Source organism: Tinamus guttatus, unplaced genomic scaffold (assembly GCF_059628265.1).
Source record: "Tinamus guttatus ecotype Peru unplaced genomic scaffold, ASM5962826v1 Tinamus_guttatus_pri_ptg000027l, whole genome shotgun sequence".
NCBI classification, from domain to species: Eukaryota; Metazoa; Chordata; class Aves; order Tinamiformes; family Tinamidae; genus Tinamus; species Tinamus guttatus.
This window is the reverse complement of record NW_028288561.1, coordinates 7,399,569-7,418,424: the sequence shown is the minus strand read 5'-3', so window position 1 is coordinate 7,418,424 and position 18,856 is coordinate 7,399,569. Positions and strand designations below refer to the sequence as shown.

Here is an 18,856-nt window from a genome sequence, read left to right as displayed (position 1 = left end):
GGGAGCCCCTAAAGAGCACGGGGAGCAAAATGGCGGCCGCCACAGGGTACCGGCGCCGCTCCCGCCACGCCCCGGCGGGCGGACTGCAGCCCCCACAACGCCCCGCGGCGGGGGCAGGGCGGCGCCGCGCGGGCCGCTGGGAGTTGTAGTCCCGCCGCGCGCCGGGGCAGCGGGAAGAGGCGGAGTGGGCGTCCGGAGGACTACGAGTCCCGTCGTGCCCCGCGCGCCGCCTAGCCCGCCCGGACTGCGGTACCGGGGGCCGTGGGCGCCGGGCAGCCGCCGCCAGCCCTTCCCCCGCCGCCGCTCCCCGCGCCCCCCCGCGCTCCCGCCCCGGCTCCCCGGGGGGCGCAACGGCCGCGGGGAGCGGAGCGATGGGCGGGGAGGACGAGATCGTGCGTATCGCCAAGCGGCTGGACAAGATGGTGGCCAAGAAGAGCGCGGTGAGGCCCGCGGGGCGCGGGCAGCGGCCGGGGCCCCCTTTCGGATGCGGGAGGGGTCCCTTCCCGGACCCCCCCCCCCCCTTAATTCCCTCCTGTGATGGGGGTGTCCTCTCGCCCAGCCCCCCATAAACGTTCCCCGTTATAGTGAAACCCCCCCCGCGCCGTGGAGGATTCCCCCCCGTAATGCCCCCTCCAGCCCCCCCATCCCCAAAGCTGCCCCCTGTGATGGCCCCCCCCCCGTTTTGGGGTGGTCTCCTCCCCCAGCACCCCTCAATGCCCCCCCCCCCCATGGAGGAGGGGTTTCCCCCCCCTACAACTCCCCCTTTGAGGGGGGGAATCCTTTCCCCTCGCCCATTCCTGCTGTGATGTGGGGAGTCTCCCCCTTCCTAATTTCTGATCTGTTGGGTGGTGGGGGGGGATCCTCTCTGGTGCCCCCCATCCTTCTCTTGAAGATGTGGGATCCACCTGGTTTCCTCACACAGCCCCTTCTTTGGGGTCCCTTCCACGTCCTCTCCCCTTAGGAGAGGACACCCCTTCTGTCCCACCTCAGTGGGACCCCCCCAGCTCAGCACCCCTGCTCCCAGCTGAGCGGTTTCCCCTCCGCTGGGGGGACACCCTCAATTCCAGCTGGGAGCCCTTGGAAGGGGGCTCCTTGTGCCTCCCGCCAGCGCTGACCCCGCTCTTCCTCCCGTGCCCTCGAGGAGCTCCCGTATTTACCTTCCGCAGCCCCGATGGGGCGTCTGGCAGGGCGGCGTGAGGGCGGCGTCGCCGTCTCGGTGCTCGCGTGGTGCTGTTCGTGCTGGAAGCAGGCAGGATCCCTCCCAACAAAACATCCCCTTAGCGCTGCTCTTGGTGACTGCTGCTTTATTAAGCCATTTGCTTGGGGAAAAGCCTTCAGAGATGGGACCTGAGGCCTTTTCTATGTCCTGCTGCTGTTATCCCCACTGCTGACCTCAAAAGGCTCCTTGTCGTGGCTGCAGAACGCCCAGCTCGCTGTCCCCCAGCCTTCCCTTCCAGCAGCACCCTGCGTCCAGGCTAAACTGCAGCCTGGTCCCCCTGCCAGCGGTTTTTGTGATGCCCGTGTTTAAATGGGAAAGGAGCAAGTTTACTGAATTTACTTCCAAGCTTCATGGCGAAAGAGACAGCTTCTTAAATGAGCTGTCTGCAGTGCTCCTGTTGGCATTTGGTGTGGTACTGAACCATATACGTTTGTTTATTTTATCAGCTAATTTGCAAACTCTTCCCACAGGATGATATCCTGGAGTACCTGCTTGTTGCTTTAGCTTGAGTGGATCCCTGTTTACTGCTGTGGCCCCAAGTGGCTCCATTTCTCACAACGGACATTGGAATCGGGTGTTTTGAATGTTAAGATTTGTTGTTTTGTGTTTGGATTTGATGGACTTGGTCTGTGACTACTGGGGAAATTGAAGATGTGAAACCGGCCTGGGTGGCAAGTCTCTCGTTCCAGGTGCAGTAACGCATGGTTTGTGCTGGATTAAATCACTTGTGCTTGTTGAAACCTTCAATTTTGACCTGGCTTTCTTGGCCTTGGCACTGCAGCCCGATTGCTGCTCGTGAGGAGTCGGAGACAGCCTCTCTGCGTAGGCACAAAGGGATGTGAGAACAGAATCCATCAGTGCAGGTGGTTCCGCATCCCTGCAGTTATCCGCTCCGCAGGCCTTGCACTGCAAATGGCCCTGGAGTGGTTAGTGTTTAAAATGAGCTGCTAAATGTGAACACTAGAAGGCCTTGCTTGACAGAAGGGGGCTGGGAGGAAGCTGCAGGCCGAGTGGAGACCGACACGTTCCAGGCTGTGCCCAGAGAGCTGCTGAAAGCAGATTCGACCGGTGCTTCCACTCGGCTCTGAGACAGTGCTTGGATCTGGGTCCTTGGATGCACAGCTGCTGTGTGGAAGCTTTGTGAGTTGTTGGCCTTGCTGCTGGTTTTGGTTCTGGTGCTGAGCAGAGTCAATGCTCAATAGCAGGAAGCTGGGAAACAGCTACTTTATGTTTTGCAGTGTAGAAAGGTGCCTGTAGCTCTGGCTCTGGGCAGTGGTTCTGAGTGTTAGGTGGGTGATCGTGAAGTTCTTGCGCCTCTGCTAAAATGCGTTTTTTTTTGGTGAACTTACATCATTCATATGACCCCCAAAACACTGAGTCTGACAGTAGGACAGTATTCCTGCAAGACGACTGTTGTGCTGAGACGGTTGTGATTCAAGGTGTATCTTTCAGCTGTTAGGACCCGTAAGCTCCTCTGCATAAGGAGGCACTCTCACTGTTAGATTTTTTTTCCTCTACAGGATGGTGCAATGGATTTATTGAAAGAACTCAAAAGTATGCCTATGACTCTGGACTTGCTGCAGGTGAGTTGCACAGCTGAAAAAATCCACCAGAGTGAACCAAAAATGTTTAAATGAATTTAATGAGGTTCCCTTTGATTTCTTGCCTCCCTCGAAGCATCAAAATAAACATTGCATCTAGAAAATAGTGCTGAACTGTGGCTTTAGACTCACAGTTAAGTGGTTTTGGTGCCTCAATAAATTAATGCACTCTTGATGAGGGAAGTGTGGGTAGCTACTCAAATCCTTTCAGGGATTTCAAAAAGAGGGAAAAGCAGAATAGAAAGGCCATCATGGGTGTGGTTGTTTAAGTCTTTTAATAATGGTGATATGTGGGATGCTGTCTGTGGGGAGACTTGAATAGAATAACAATGCAGAGACTAAGATATTCATCCTGGATTTTTGCAAGTTCAACTTTAATTGCCATTTATAGGTAGAAAAGGTATTTGAGGGTGAGCAGAAGCCAAACTCATGTGATCAGTTTGAGTAAACCAAGGACTGTCATCTTGCCCTTCCAGAGCTGGAAGGGGATAATCGTTTTGTGGGTCCCTGGGTACTCTGCATCTTGGTCGTTGCTTTGGCTGATGCTTATTTTTGGTTTTGGTCCGTAACAAATGTCTGCTCCCAAATGATCCATCTGAACGTTCCCTTGCAGTCCACCCGCATTGGGATGTCAGTAAATGCACTGAGGAAGCAGAGTACAGATGAAGAGGTGATATCGCTTGCCAAATCACTCATCAAGTCTTGGAAAAAACTTCTAGGTAAGAAAATATATTTTTCCTGTCAGATTCAACCTGCTAAATAGCTAATTTCAGCTAGAGATTGAGGCTCACAAGAAAATAAGCAAATTTATCTATTGATTTATATGGAGCATTTCAGCAGGTCGGCTTTTCAGAATGCACCCTCTGTCTTGGGAGTTTCATGTCTTAGCATGCATTCCTCTGGGTTTAGTTCCTGTTGTCAACCCTAAGTATAGCTTTTCCTGGAAAGTGTCCTGGAAGCCTCAGGACTGTTCTGAACATGTACCCGATCATATAATTAGCAGTGTTAGTGCAGAAACTCTAAACGGTGTCTGTGCTCTGAACACTCCACCACGTTTTGGTGTGCATTAAACCAGCATCTGCTGTCATCCTGGTGTAACAGCCTGGAAAGAGAAATGCTGGAATGTGTTTTGGGTGATGGCCTTGTTTTAACACCTTTGTAGGCAAATTCCCCCAGGCTTCTTCGTGTTGGGGAGGCTTTCGTGGTGCTAGACACTCATAGGCAGAAGCTTGTGATTCTGCTTGAAGACTCTTAATGCTGATACAGCCCAAATTAACCAACTTCAAAACTGCAAATAGAGTTCACAGATGTGGTCTTCAGTGGTTACATTTGTGTAGTTTTTAAAAAAACAAAACAAACCCAAGAATTGTTGGTAGTGCTGAGGCCAGGAAGGCAGCTGTACCTGGGCCCTGCTAACAGGGCAACGAACATGTCTCCCAGTCTGTGCTACTGAAAAGAAATCCAAACTTGCCTTATTTCTATTTTAAAACTGGCATCTTGTGTAGCTCTGTAAAGTGAAAGAATAGGAACAAATGTGCCATGGTGTTTGTTTCAAGTGAAGTGAGTGGCTAGCCCTGATCTGTACCTGGGAACGCCCCATTTCTTGACAGGCTCAATGAGTGCTGGAAGTGCTGTTTTCCTCTCCTACCTTAAGCTGGCATTTTAACACTGCAGCTGTGTTGGCTAGGCTGGCACAGTTTACCTCTTGGGCTGATCTTTTTCTACAGTAAAAATGAAACTTCTCTCCAGGATTGTGCTACTGGCTTTCAGCAGCACTTAGGAAACATGAGAAGTTGGATTCCCAGAAGGGCCTGCCCTTACTGGCCCCTCAAGTGTCACTGGCATGAAATACTGCTAGAAAAGTGGTGCTCTGGAGAACGTGATCTCATCTGTGCTCTGCAGCCAAAGGCCCCTCACAAATAAACCTTTGTGATGAGGCATGTCTTGTGAGGAAGCTTATCTCCCAACAAGGGAAGGGGGCTGCTCCCTGCCTTCCTGAAGCCAGGTGAGGGAAACTTGTTTCACCTCCTTTCTATGTGGAGGCAAGTGAAAGGTCTGGAAGTGAGGGAGGCCCCAAAGGCCACCCCTCTCCTATTTTTTTTCTGAGGATAACAGTTTGCCTCAGGCCGACTCTGTTGAGTCTCTTGAAGACACTTAATATATGCAGGGTTCTAGTGTAAATACCAATTCTGAAGTCTTTAGCATTCACATTTGCTTTTTCTCTTTGCTTTTGAATATAGATGCTTCTGAGGAGAAAAGTGAGGAGAAAAAGAAAAACCTGTCATTGCCAACATCATCCTCAAAGGAGAGTAACTCGAGAGACCAAAGGTAATACTTCCCTTTAGCCAAAGGTGGTACTTTTAGGTCATTTAAAATTAAAAATTAACACAAGATGCCACAATAATATTTAAGTGTCTGAGCCAGGAATTTGGCACACTCAAATGCCTGGTCAGATACACCAGGAGTCTAGACATCTTCAGTGACCATCTGTGTGGTATTCTTAATAAAGAAAAACACAACTGTAATGCAGAAATAAACATCTACAAAATACAGTGGCTTTAGTGATTTTTCTTTTTTTCTTTTTTTTTCCTTTTTTTTTTCTTTTGTTCATGTCTTATGACTTATTTTTTATTTTTCCATTCTTGGTTTTGTGTTATTTTTATTATTATTAATAAAACATTCCTCTGGGTGTTTTGTGTTGCATTTTTATACTTTTGCATATTTCTGACTTTGAGCTCCTGTACAATAGAGATTATTTTTAGCCTTTGCAGGCTCAGGTGGTGGATGGTAGTGATCCTCATACATCACTGTAGTAAACCTTCCTCTTTTTCTCTTGTCCTCTTGTCAGCAAGTGCCAGTAGAAGCCCTGTTTTCGCTCTGGACTGCTGTCCCCCCATCCAGCAGGTCTGCTGCATGCCTGGCCCTGGCCATGCCTTGAATGTCGCATCCTGTTTCCACCGTCTGCAGCTGCCCTTGCTAAGCCGTGGAGTGGAAGCAGTGTGATCTACAGGGAGGGAGCAAATGCAGGTTTACACAGTCTTGTCCTAGACCCTTTCCAGAGGTGAGACTGTTTTCAGCCTCAGATCCCTGGAGTATTTTGTAGCTTTGATAGTTCCTGAATTTTGCCGGAGGATTTAGAATATTAGTGCTAGATTCCCTCTGCTTTGTAGACTCTCTCTTAGTCACCTTTCCTGTCCCTCCACCCGTTTCTGTGCTTGCTCAGGCCTGTCTCGAGGCTTGTCACTGTGCTCAGAGCCTTCTCACCCGGGCTGCTCTGAAGAGGGCTGCTTAACGCTGAGCTGGAGAACTTCACTTTGTTGCTTGCATCTTTGCCTAGCTCACCTTGCATAGAATAGGAAGACCACAATTCCAACTAACTGTTGCAATGAATGTGTGGAGAAGACCTCCCCGCCAGAAGCATTCAGCTTTGCAGCAACGCGGGGTCCGAGTTGTGTGTGGGGGTGACACAGTGACACTCTGGTGCTGAGAGTCTTCCTGGGGTAAGAGCAGTAGGATGGAGTCTCCCAGCTGCTGCTTCCTTTTGTGCTGTTGAAAAGAGACCAGGGTCTGAGGCTGAAGAGCAGTCAACGATAGCAGAGTTTGCTGATAACCTGAGAGAACTGGCCTGGCCACTTCCACCTGGCTTGTGATGCTAACCCCTTCTCTGTGTGACAGGTACCTGATCCCAACAACAGGCTAAAATGCGGACTAGTACCCCCTTCCTGAGGCTGTGAACATGGGAAGGAGCTGCTGTAGGACTGATCAGGGTAGCACTGAGCCAGAGGAGGGTAAGAGCCTTGGTGCTCGTTTTCTGTGCACTGGTGGGGCATCTTCCCCTGCAGGATGAGGTGGAAACGTTTGTCTGCTTCTCCTGATGGGAAGAGAAAGTCCTTTCCTTCTGAAGCTCGACATGAAGGAGGAATATTTTCCTTTGCACTTAGTGACTGCTCTCACCAGAGCTCTCTGTGTTCATGCTGAGTTAACCTTAAGGCTACTTGTACACCCGTGCCAATGATTCATGCATGGTTGTAAAGGAGGGGTAAGTATTACCGATGTGGCTGATGCTGCTCAAGCCTTTGCAGTTCAAGGAAAGGAGAAGCCCCTGACTGAATCTTTGGAAGAGGGAGTCCAGGGAATGCTAAGCCTAGAGCAAAGAAAGCATGATGCATATCCCTGCGTGTGGTGGGGGTCAGCACTGGTGAGCAAAGCTAGCCGGGTTTGTTTGGACATCTGACTGAATGGCTAAGGCCTGTAGTAATTTAATTCAAAATCATTCAAAGTTAATTATAGAGGCAACTGCCCCACTATAGCAGTGTGCAGTGGAGCCTTTTGGCTTGTGCCACACACTACCGTGCCTTTGGATATGCTGCAGTTCCTGCTTTATTAGATGTTTTTTTCCCTCTTGATGCTTCCTACGTGTATTCATCCTCCGGTACCTTCTAAATGACAGGACGTGCCCTTGGTTTTCTGGGAGAAACAGGAGCAAGGGGATTAGCACAGACGCAGAGGAGGAGGGTGGCTCCTGGTGTCAGGCTGTTGACCCAGGCTCTCCCTGCAAAGCCAAAACTGCTTATTCTCCAGTGGTGCAAAACAAGCTACTAATCTGCCTTGACAAAAAAAAATAATTTATTAGCAGTAAAGAGCCTTTGGCTTGGCTCTCCAAAGCACAGGCTGTGATGAAGGGAGGCTGATTCATTGCCTGGAGCCTGATGGCCGGTTCAGCTGAGGCTGCTACCAGGGCCCAAAAGATCAGTTTGTGTTCGCATAGCTCAGCCTCTCAGCCTCATAGATTTTGGCTGGGGCTTCCTCTTCTGTCAGGGAGAAATATCTGAGCAGCTCTTGGCCTGAGTCTTGCCTGGCTCTGGAGCGCAGATGCAGGAGTCCTCGCGTGGTGCCGGAGCTGGAGGCTCCGTTGGGCTCCAGTATTTTACACCTGCCTTCTCATGGGCTGTGTCTAGTGTTTCCCTCTCTGGCAGTGTGAACTTTCTCTTTTCCAGCATCCTCTTAAGCCTTTCTTAGGAATTTTGGGATTTGTGGCCCAAATTCTGCTCTGCTGCCTGTTTCTCTTCCCTGGGTTCTGCCTGTGGGCCTCGGCTGGTTCTTTACCACCATTTTGCTCTGGCATTTTTCTCTTTTTAACACATAAGCTTCGGTTATCCGGATAGACTGAAAAGTTCCTTCTCTTAACAGGAACAGCATGAACCACAAGGATTTCCTGAAATAAGTCTTCTCAGTCCGTTTGAGGTCTATTTTCCAACTATTCTAATTATAAACTTCTAAAGCCTAATAAATAACTTTCTATACGGTCCGTGGAGTGGCCCAAGTCTGTTCTCTTGATTCAGGAGCCATCAGTTGTCCTGTCAGTGCCTGACGGGGCTTGAATGGAATTTGATTCAACCCGCCCGCTCCAGTCATCTTTGATTCCGCTTTGATTCACTCATCCGCTGTCTTGCAGTATTTGGGGGTACCTTGGGCCATAAAGATTCCTGGAATAGACTCCAGGGACTTCTCTTTAGAAATAGGCAAGAAACAGCTTTCCTGTCCAGTGGAAATTTGCGATTTCAAAGCCTTTCCTGTGCTGTAGCTGAACGAAGCCTGGTGTGTCAGAGTATTTTTAGTTATTTCGAAATGGCCATCAACTGGGTGCTGAGGACACTCAGGGGGAGGTTCCGCTCACCAGACACCTCCAAGCAGAAGTTCTTCAGTTTCCTTCAGCCTGCTTGAAGCTTTTTGAGATCCCATGTATGTAGATGAATATTTCTTTACTTATTACCTAATAGAAATGGGAAAAACTATCTATTTTTAATGTATTTTTAATTTTTTTCCTCCCCTGCCTCCAGGATACAAACATCCAAATATCTAAGTCAATTGCACTTGTGGCAAGAACCTTCTTGAAAAATCAAATATTACTTGTGTAAATCTTAGTTTAAAGCCTGGATTTAAGTATTGATGCTTGGTATTGTGGCTCTGTTTCCTGCATGTTAGGATGCTGGTCAACTTGGTGCTTTTTACGTTAACTGTCATAAATAAGATGCGATGAAGGCCCTTGGTGGGGATTTACACTTAGTGTTTTGCTCTGGGAGACCTTAGCCTTGTCATTGCTTCCAGAATGAGACAAAGAACTTGGGAAGTTAGAAGAGCTCTCAAGAAGGCACCATCTGCCACTGCCTTCCTAGGACATCATGAACTCTGTCCAAGCTGTTCCTAAGCTAGGGTCTTTAAAAACCCTTAAAAAAAAAACTTGAGTAAGACGTTTCTATAGCTGCAATTTGAAATCCCTTCTCAACCAAAACCTGTGTTGCTTCAGCTTAAGGCCGTTGCTTCATGTTCTATCTTCAGCAAACAGCGAGGATGTTTTCCTACCATGGCCCTTTGCAATAACTTGGCAAGTTTTTCAAGACCTGGGTTTTCATAGTCTTTTCTGCTGTAAATCACCCCCATTTTTTTCAGTCTCTTCTTTTGGCTTAGGTTGTGTTTTTTAGGCTTTTTGCATTTGTCTTTTGGAAAGTCTTATTTTTCTCCAAGCTATTTCATACAAGAGAAGCATTAGCCTTGATTTTTAGAAGAGTTTTTCTGAATTGGATGTGATTTGCTGTACATACCCCACCGTGCATTATAAAGTGTCTGTAACCTCTGCATAGCTTCTTAGGTTCGAGAGTGCTGGTAGTGATTTGTACATCCAAACAGGAGGTGCTCGTCCTGGAACTGGTTATTTGCAAGCTAAGTTGTTCCTTATTATTTTATTAATGTGCAGTGCGAATCCTACAGAACGTTTTTAGTTATTTGCCCACCTTACTAAATTTGTGCCTTAGCAGCTTCATGCAATGCCGACTAGTAAAACAGATGACAGTAAAAACTGGCGGTCACATCCCAGCCTGATGGTGACTGTGAAGCCACTTGGGTCTTCAAGGAGGCATTTCCAGGATGGCAGGGGTGAAGTATCGTGGGTTTCCCTATTTCTTCCTTTTTGTCTGTTACTGCATTAATATTACCCAGACACTGCCCATAAATGCTGTGCATTTTATGGCCCAAACACCAAAGACAGAGCAACCTCTGCTGAAAAGCTTGCTGTTTTGCTGCCTAGATTTAAGAGCTCCATAAAATCATCTGGGAATCATAATAGGCCTTTTTTTTCTTTCCATTTTTTGTGAGGTTAACTGACTCTCTGTGCAGATGTTGAGCTTTATGGGCAGCATGTCTCCATGCTGTAGGTGCACCCCGAGGTCCCCTGGCACACGGTGTCACATGGGGCAGGGCTTCCTCGTGCACTAATTGGGCTGCAAGTAGGTGCCCTAGGCCTCAAGCTGGTTCCCCTCTGGCAAACGACCTGCCTGACGCACAGTCACGACAGGCAGATGTTTGTGCTCCCTTGCAGTGCCCACAATTGCTCGCAGGTGGCAAACGCAGCTCTTTTTCTGCAAGTGAAGTGCTGTTTATTTGTCTTCTGTCGGCCTGGCACTTGCATGTGGTCATGCAGGGATGCTCTTCTGCAAGAGGAGGAATCAAAACTCTCGTTCAGAGCCACAGGGAAAATAAAAGCCCCTCTGATTTGTAACACTGTGTTTTTGAAAAATAGCAGAGCTGAAGGAGCCGTTTTCTTTCTTATTCCTCGCGTGGAAGCTGCGGGGCTGCTTCTTGGCGGCTCCTGGTGCGGGAGGGGACCCCATCGCACCCTCTGCTCGCAGCCCTGGAGGGCTGAGCAGAGAGCCAGGGGCTTTTCTGTTGGGCCCTTCTCCTTCCCCACTGCTGACTTCTTGGATGGGAGTTGAGGAACCCGCTGAGATTAACCTGAGTGCTGCCTTGCTTCTGGGAGAATATATTTGCTGTATCTTGGGAAGCAGGAGGGACAGGACGGACTGTACGGCTGCGATAACAGACCCAGCGAGTGCTGGTGCTCATGGAAGTCCTAAGCCCAAGTTCCTGACAGTGCCCAACGGCTCCATCATGTTTTCAGCTGATATCCAGCGGTCCAGTAGTTGTGACAGGGTTATTTAATGGATTAAAGCACCAGGGTGTGCAGAGGAGCCTATACCTGCATTGATGGTGGTGACTGCTATATTGTGCTGTGTGCTCATTTAGGGCATGTGTCTTTGCACTGTTTCCTCTGACTGGTTTTGTGTTATAATTAACAGGGTGCTTGGCCACATGCCTGCTGCTCCCTTCACTGCTCTCAGTGAATCGAGGCGTTCTGACGGGTGAAGTTTCTCTTTTAGCTCCAACAAAAGGCAGGAGCCTCTGAAGACCCCGACAACCCCCAAAATCACCAGCTTCCCTCCAGCGCCCGTCACCTGCGACGCGGTCCGCAACAAATGCAGAGAGATGTTGACAACTGCTCTCCAGGCTGATGGTAAGTGAGGGAGGCACCAGCATGTTGGCTCCTGACACTCTGGTGCCTCTGGCAGTGGGATCTCTGCTCAGCTCAGTCCAGCCACGGGTCATCCCTGTGTTAGATTTGCTGGCACGGCGGCATTTCCAGGCACTTGGATAGGAACAAGCATTGAGCTGCACCATGGCAGTGTGTCAGGCGATGGCTGCTAGGACCTGTGTGTGCAAACGGGAGTGCAAGAGCCAAGGAATCCCAGAATCCCAGGATGGGTGAGGTTGGAAGGGACCTCTAGGGATCATCTAGTACAACTCCTCTGTTCTAGCAGGGATACCCAGAGCCCAATGGCACAGGAGGGTTTGGAAGATCTCCAGAGAATACAGGTTCAGAAAGTCATCATTCCTAGCCTTGCTGAGTGTGTGTGTGTGTATATATATGCTGCATTGCATACTTGGTGTAACTCTTAGCAAAACCCTTGCTCTGTGGAGCCTGAAAAATAGTCCCTTCACCTCTGTTGCTGCCTTTGACTGAGCCCTGCTCTGCTCTATCTTCTCCTGCCTTATGGTATGGGTTAACATAACCAATGTCCAAACTCTTACAGTTCCTGTGCTCTGTGTGGTGCTGTTTAACGCACGAGAAGAGCTGTGTAAAGGAAAGGTAAAGTCAGATGGAGCACGGAGCTGAGAAGGGAAACGCAGGCTCAACTCCAACGCTATATATTTTCAGGCTCCATCACTTGATCTGAGTAGAGCTACTTCTCACTGACACCAGTGGCCACTGAGAATCAATTCCTGACCCTATGTGCTTGACTTCAGCTATATCAGGGATACACCGGATTTTGGAAAACTGTGTTTATTGAGTTGGGGGGTAGGTTCTTTGCGTCTGGCCCAGTGCAGTCTATCTAGCAGAGAGGCAGAGGGCATAAACTGGCTGGATTTGTCTGTTTTTATCATTGGCCTTTCAGAAAAGTTGAAGGATACCTAGAGCAAAGGCCACGATGCCGGTTGATGTAAATCAGAATAACAAACTCTGTAGATTTGTATCTCAGAAATTTGGATGCCTGGTTGGAACTCATTGACCTCCCGTTCTCTTGTCTTGCAGATGACTATGTTGCCATTGGCGCTGACTGCGAGCACATAGCAGCCCAGATCGAAGAATATATCCTTGCTATGTGGAGCCTTTCAGGGGTCTGCAGGAGTGCAGCCCCCAGGCCAGGAAATTAATGAGGACAAATGGGCCAAGCTGCTTTGTTTGTATGAATATTGCAGTGCAGCTCCACTTGTCAGGGCTCTGGGTCGGCTTCCAGCTCTGCCTGGCTCCGTCCTGGATCACTAAGGAAACATGAGCAGGGTGCTGGGAGCTCCAAGCCCCTGCTGGGGTGATTGATGCGGCTGCTTCCTTCCCGCTCTCACCAAATGGATTTTCAGGCCTCAATTTCTCTATCCTGCCAAAATGCTGCTTCCCGTTCCCAGCTCTGCTTCCAGGTACATGCAACTTCCCTCTGCCTCCCTACTGAGGAGAGTTTGCTGACGTGGGACAAAAGTGATGGGGAGGATGGAGCAGTGGGGATCAAGTTGCAGGTGGATGTGAGATAAGCCGGGAAGTTGCTGGCTATGGGGGCTGTGGGGCAGGAGGTGCAGCTGGATTCTGTTAGCAGAGAGTTTTGTGGCTGCCTTGCTGCATACCTGAAAGTAAAGATTATTTCCAGTACAGGGGAAAAGCCCAAAGAATTGACAGCCGCTGGACTCTGGGATTGTGGAAATGTGTTCTCAAATCCAGTGTTACCCTCCCAGAGCAGACACTGCTTTGGGATCCCAGCACCCTGTTGGATGTCCTGGCAGCAGTGACAATTCCCGCTGCTTGGATTCTCCGGGTTGCTTGCACGCTCCTTGACTGCCACGCACGCATATACCAGGACATCAAGAACACCGACATGAAGTACAAAAACCGCGTGAGGAGCCGCATCTCGAACCTGAAGGACTCCAAAAACCCTGAGCTCAAAAAGAACGTGCTGTGTGGGGCCATTACCCCGGAGCAGATCGCCGTGATGACCTCAGAGGTGAGGAAGTCGGAGCGGGTTTTTCTCCTCCCAGGGCTGTGTCACAGGGATGGGGTTGAAGCTGGGACTTGGTCTGCTGCGGGGGCTGCAATGGGATTTTCCATGTGGAGAGGAGCCTGCTGGGACTTCAGATCATGAAAAGGGGCTAGATATTAGGCAACAACCAGAAAGGAAAGGCTTCTTGCTTTGTTACCTATCCCTTAAGCCATCCCGCCCTGTCGCTTCTTTCCCCTGCAGTGGATGTGGTGGTAAAACTGTGGACAGATGTGATTTTATTGCCTTTTTTTTTTTTTTTTTTGAAAGGAAATGGCCAGTAACGAGCTGAAAGAAATCAGGAAAGCCATGACGAAAGAAGCAATCCGGGAGCATCAGATGGCCAAGACGGGAGGGACGCAGACTGACCTCTTCACCTGTGGGAAATGCAAGAAGAAGAACTGCACCTACACCCAGGTGGGTCTTGTGGCTCCCACTGCCCCCAGCACATGATCTCCGATGGTCCTGAGCTCTGACTGCTCTGTGTCAGGCCCTGCAGCACGGGACAAATGTTGACACTCGTGGAGAGCAGCTTTCTGCACATTCAGGCCTTCTGAAACACGGTGCTGCTGATTTTGTGCATATCTCTCCCTTGAAGCTAACAGAAATTATTTTGTCCATTTGTGCAACTGCTGATTTGCATCTCTAAGAGCAGGGATTTTGCATCACCAGCCAGCAAGGAAGCTGTCAGGAGCTGATAGATGAGCAGCTGGAGAGAGCTTTGCACTGGAAGCAGGTGCTGGGAAGGCCTTAAAGAAGTGTGGAGATTTGGGAAAGGGAGTGGGTAGTATAGAGCAGAGAGACTGCAGGGACAAAGGCAGGCATGTGCGTGGTGCAAATTAAGAATGCAGACAGACTGCAGTGGATAAATCCTGCCTATTTAAAATCAAGCAATACACACAAACAGAACATTATAGTAAGGATAAATGAAGTCATAGAGCAAGCAGGAAGAGAGGACTGGTTCTCCTTGATGGGCAGCTGCTCCAAACCACATGCACTGCCAGTTCCCTTGTCCTCTCCAGCCCCCTGGAGATCAATGTGCCTTTGCTCCGAGTCAGATTTTCAAAACGTGCAGATATCAGAAAAGCACCAGGGACCACGCTTTTGCCCTGCTCTGTTTGCTGAGTAGATACAAACTGGGCATGCAAGTGCTGAGTGAAATCCCCTAACAAGCTGGGTTGTAATGTGCAAGCACAGATGTGAGCCAGGCAGCTGACAGGGATTTTCCTTGAGCTGAAGAGCAGTGTTGCATCCCAAAGGCTGGCTCTGCCCCGTGTCCCTGGAAGCTGGATGGAACTGGCCTGTCCCTCGGCTGCATTGGCAGCATCTGGGACCCTGGCCTCACTTGAAGTGCCGGAGCAGGTCAGGGTAGGGTCTTCTAGATGTAAGTAACAAAAGGTTTTCTGTATTTTTATTAGTTTTCCAATGAAAAGATAATCACCAAATGTTGCCTGGTGACAGAGAGGTTCTAAATTTCAAGTAGATGAACTGGTGTTTTTGAAAACATTCAGAACTAAGCACTGACATCGGGTGAGAATTACAGAATTCAGCTATCCAGCATGCTTGCAAAACATGCTTAATTTGCATCCTGCAAATACTGCGACTCTGCACATTGGGTAATTACACACACAGATCCCTATAATTACCCCTCGGCATAGTTCTGCTGCCTGATTTTTGCAGGGCGTGCGAGTATTTTCAGTGTAAACCCGGTGCCTTGTGGTATTTAAATGCCATGAAAATCTGATTTTTAGCAAAGTATGTGTGTCTGGCAAGAGCTGGTCAGAGGCAGCAGTCACATCTGGGTTAAATATCAGAGCTTCTTAATGGCTCAAACACAAAACAGGCTAGAAATGTGCAGAACCTGGTAAGTGTGTTCCTGGGAGGCTGGGATGTGGGGCTGGTATGGAAAAGGGAATGACTTGAGTGCTTTTTTACGTGGTGTAGTTGGAACATGTGCTTGATGGGCTGAGAGTTTTGCAGTCTTGGAGCTGACTGCAACCAGTGCCTGGGAATGAGGCGCAGAGGGCGAGGGGGGACATCTCTGGTGGCCTTTCTGTGCCTGGTGCTTGATGGGCTGAGAGTTTTGCAGTCTTGGAGCTGACTGCAACCAGTGCCTGGGAATGAGGCGCAGAGGGCGAGGGGGGACATCTCTGGTGGCCTTTCTGTGCCTGGTGGGTAGCCCTGAGGCCCCCAGCAGTGGCCTTTCATTACTGGAGAGCTGAGCTGCTCCAGGCTGTACCCAGTGGTGACTGGGTGCCAGCAGGCAGCTGCTGAGGCTCTTATCTAACATGTTGTTCATGCTTAAATGATCTAAACAAACATTCTCAACAGAATGTTTGGTTTTGTTTCTAATCCTGTAGCCTGGCTTAGCTACAGGATTAGAAAGTCTCCTAGCACCTATGTATATGGATGTATATTTGTGTGTAAAACAAAAATCTGGGTCATTTTACATGTAGGCTCCTTTGGCCTTGCCAGACCTGGGTTCTCCACGATCCCTGCCCATGGCCAGCGTGGTTCCCCGGTGGCCGGAGGCTCCGGGAGCTCCTGCCCCTTGGCTCTCATCCCGTTTTTCCTCCCGCAGGTGCAGACCCGCAGCTCCGACGAGCCCATGACCACGTTCGTCGTGTGCAACGAGTGTGGCAATCGCTGGAAGGTAGCGCACCAAGGATATTACTGGCACTGAGGGGTCTTAGGGGAGCTGCACCCACGATCCTGCTGAGAGCTGCTGTCCTCGGAGGTGCTTGCCCAACACTGACACTGCCCTGGCGAGGGATCCTTCCTCCCGGCGCAGAGGCCAGAGCTCCTGGGTTCATCCCGTCTCTGCAGCCAGCCGGGCTCATGTCTCACTTTGTAGAATCATAGAATGCTTAAGGTTGGAAGGGACCCCTAGAGATCATCTAGTCCAACCCCCCTGCACACGCAGGGTCACCTAGAGCACGTGGCACAGGACTGCATCCAAGCGGGTTTTGAAGATCTCCAGAGAAGGAGACTCCACAACCTCTCTGGGCAGCCTGTTCCAATGCAGGGAGCTTCCACTTTCTCATCCCCTGTCTCCCTGCTGCAGTCCCCTGTTCTGTCATGAGCATCGTGGTGCTTCTCATGCTCCCCATGCCCCTCCAAGGTGGTGGCGAGGACAATGTTTAGGATTCTAACCCTATGTGCAGAGAAGGTGGACGTGAGCAGAAGTCTCACCACCCAGTAACAGTGGGCAGAAATGGCAGCACTGCAAAGTGCCAGAGCCCAGAGGTGCAAAGGGGAGCTCTGTGCAGCCCCTGCACTCTGCCAAAGCCCCTGCCAGCTTGAGAAAGGAGCCCGTCACCTGGATCCCCACCTTCCTGTAGGCAACCAGCGCACGACCTGCACCTCCCCACGGCAGCCAGGTTTCTAACAGGGTTTAAACTCCCTTCTCTTGCAGTTCTGCTGACAAGTGCCATGGCCCGAGAGCGGCAGCCAAACGCAGAGCAGAGCGCAGCCTCCATCCGCCGGCGCCCGCGGCAGTTGTGTTGTGTATCCCAAGTGAGTTTGCTTTGTGTCCCGCACCGAGAGCAGCTGCAGGGAGCCCGGCCTCTCTGCTCGGGCCTAGGTGGAGAGCCACAGCAGTGGGTGGACAGTTTAGCAGGAGAGCTCACTAAACACACTTAGTCGTTATTTTCTCATCTAAGCGAGTATGGTAACGTTTTCTTCCAAACTAATATTAAACATTTTTGTCAGTTTCTGACTTTTATTCCGACTGTGGGCGGACAGCACTTGGCATCTGCGGCACAGGGTGGCCAGTCTGTGCCCAGATGGGTGAGGACTGGGCAGTGCTTGGACTACCAGAAAGCAAGAAGTTGCTTGTAGGTGTTCTCTCAGTCACTGAGACTTGCTTTTAATCAGCTCATGAGCCACAGAGCACTGGGCTGGGTTGGCAAAACTAGCTTTGCTCAACCACGTGGAGCAGACCTGTTGGTGGCACACAGCTTTTGGGCCACAGATTGGCTGCTGCTCCCAAGCTCAGTCGGAGATGAGGAGCATTCCGTTGTCTTTGCACTGCTTTAGTCATTTGGGGCTGGGTTCCTTGTGCGTGACACACACCTGGTGGCCTTGGAACACCGACAGCACAGCCTGCTGCGAAGATGGGATCGAGGACACGTTCTCCAGCATGTAACAGACTAGAAACAGGGTGACATCGCCACCAAAAAACTGAAGGGTTGGTACTGTGGGGCAGGAAGGAGCGCTAGGCGCAGACCCGGTGAGGTGGGCACTTCCCAGGGCTCCTGCCTCCATGGATGGAGCATCACAGAGCTGAGGCCCCCTTAGCACCTCATTGGGAACAGGGAAGGTCAGAGATGGGCTGGGACTTCACTGTTCTTGCTGGCCAAGTGTCTCACCTTGCCCAAGGCTGCTCCTGATCCAGGGAACCTGGGGACAATCCTGATTTAGCCAGAAACCACCAATAATGAAGCAGGTGGAGGGAATTCACTGGCCAGTGAGAGCGTTAAAAGGGAATCTTAGAGAATTCCCTGTTTTTGTGGCTCTGTTCCTGGCCTGGCTGCTGAAAGGTGGGCTTATTTTTGTGAAGGACCTTGCAGAAGGGCTAGGGGGAAACGCTTGAAATGCAGGGAACTTCCCAGCAGTCTTGAGCTGGAGGAGACTGGGATTACAGAGGTCAGTAGGGGCTGTTAGAACTTAGCTCTGCAAATGGATGAGGTCTGAAGTGAGCCTGGAGCTAGTGCCTGCAAGGGGGGAGATGAGGAAGGGAGCCAGTAATAGAGCAAGACTCCAGTGTGACCTTGGGGGTTCCTGCAGGGCCGGATGGTCAGCGAGGGGGTACCTAGCCGCTGGCAGAAAGCTCTCTTTCCTCAAGGCAGTTTCCATGCGATAATTCCAGTCTCTCCCCTCTCTTCCAAGCTTCCCAGCCCTTAACGGGCTGTTCCGCACGGCCTTCCAGGGCCCTGGTGAAGCCTCAGAGCTTGAGGCAGCCCTGGAGCCGTCCTCTGCCCTTCGGCTCTTGCTCACACCTAGTGCAGCAGCACTCGCAGTCACACCTGGGGCGCTGCTTCCCCCGCTCCGGAGTGAAAAAACTAATATTTCCACTGGCTTTTCAGCATGCCAGGGAGCAGACGTTCCTGAGGGCGCTGTGAGGTTTGGAGAGGAGCAAGCAGCCACATGAAAGCGAGGGCAAACGCGCTCGCGGCCCCTCGGAGGCCTGGGAAGCTCCTCTGGAGGCTGCGATCCCGGAGGGATCCTTTCCTCAGGGGTTTGGCTTTAAAGGCTGCGGCCAGCGCGCTCAGGAAGGGGAGATCCAAGGATGCGACACCTCGGTGAGTCCCACGAGCGCGGCTGGCGATGGGAATATTCAAGGAGCCTGCAGAGGGGACAACGTCCTCACAGCAACACTCGAGAGGAGCTTGGGGCTCTAACCCCAAAACTGGCCACTCTCCTTGGGAGCCCTGAGCAGGAACCAGGTAATTACCAAGTTGTTTCCTTCCTCCTCGCATTGCTGTAAGGGGGGGGTTGCATTGGGGTGCAACCAGCTGGTGATTCGGAATTACCTACGGAGCAGAGATCCAGAATTGGAGGAAGCTTCTCCAAGGCCAGGGAAAAGTGGCCTTGTGGCATCTTCCCGTGCAGCCCTGCCT

General features: G+C 50.7%; 1 protein-coding gene across 3 annotated transcripts; it reads left to right on the top strand.

The window, feature by feature from the left end:
- Positions 1-294: 294 nt before the first annotated feature.
- Positions 295-16,953, top strand: LOC104570955 (transcription elongation factor A protein 2). 3 transcript variants are annotated; one of them, XM_088529343.1, is made up of 10 exons: positions 295-440; positions 2,740-2,802; positions 3,434-3,539; positions 5,061-5,148; positions 11,034-11,167; positions 12,245-12,301; positions 13,048-13,202; positions 13,506-13,652; positions 15,817-15,888; positions 16,651-16,953. In XM_088529343.1, the coding sequence occupies exons 1-10, from the start codon at positions 372-374 to the stop codon at positions 16,657-16,659; spliced, it is 900 nt and encodes a 299-aa protein (XP_088385469.1). In that variant the 5' UTR covers positions 295-371; the 3' UTR covers positions 16,660-16,953. The 3 variants fall into 3 exon arrangements, with proteins under 3 accessions (XP_088385469.1, XP_088385460.1, XP_088385475.1); XM_088529334.1 differs by lacking the exon at positions 16,651-16,953 and having other exon boundaries at positions 15,817-16,038; XM_088529349.1 differs by lacking the exons at positions 295-440; positions 16,651-16,953 and adding an exon at positions 2,015-2,145 and having other exon boundaries at positions 15,817-16,038.
- The last annotated feature ends 1,903 nt before the right edge of the window (positions 16,954-18,856 follow it).

Bases quoted from the DNA above. Each gene is read 5' to 3' on its own strand.
- LOC104570955 (XM_088529334.1), top strand. From the start codon at position 372: ATGGGCGGGGAGGACGAGATCGTGCGTATCGCCAAGCGGCTGGACAAG. The intron at 11,168-12,244 runs GTAAGTGAGGGA...CTTGTCTTGCAG, and splicing joins AACTGCTCTCCAGGCTGATG to ATGACTATGTTGCCATTGGC. The intron at 12,302-13,047 runs ATATCCTTGCTA...ACTGCCACGCAC, and splicing joins AGCAGCCCAGATCGAAGAAT to GCATATACCAGGACATCAAG.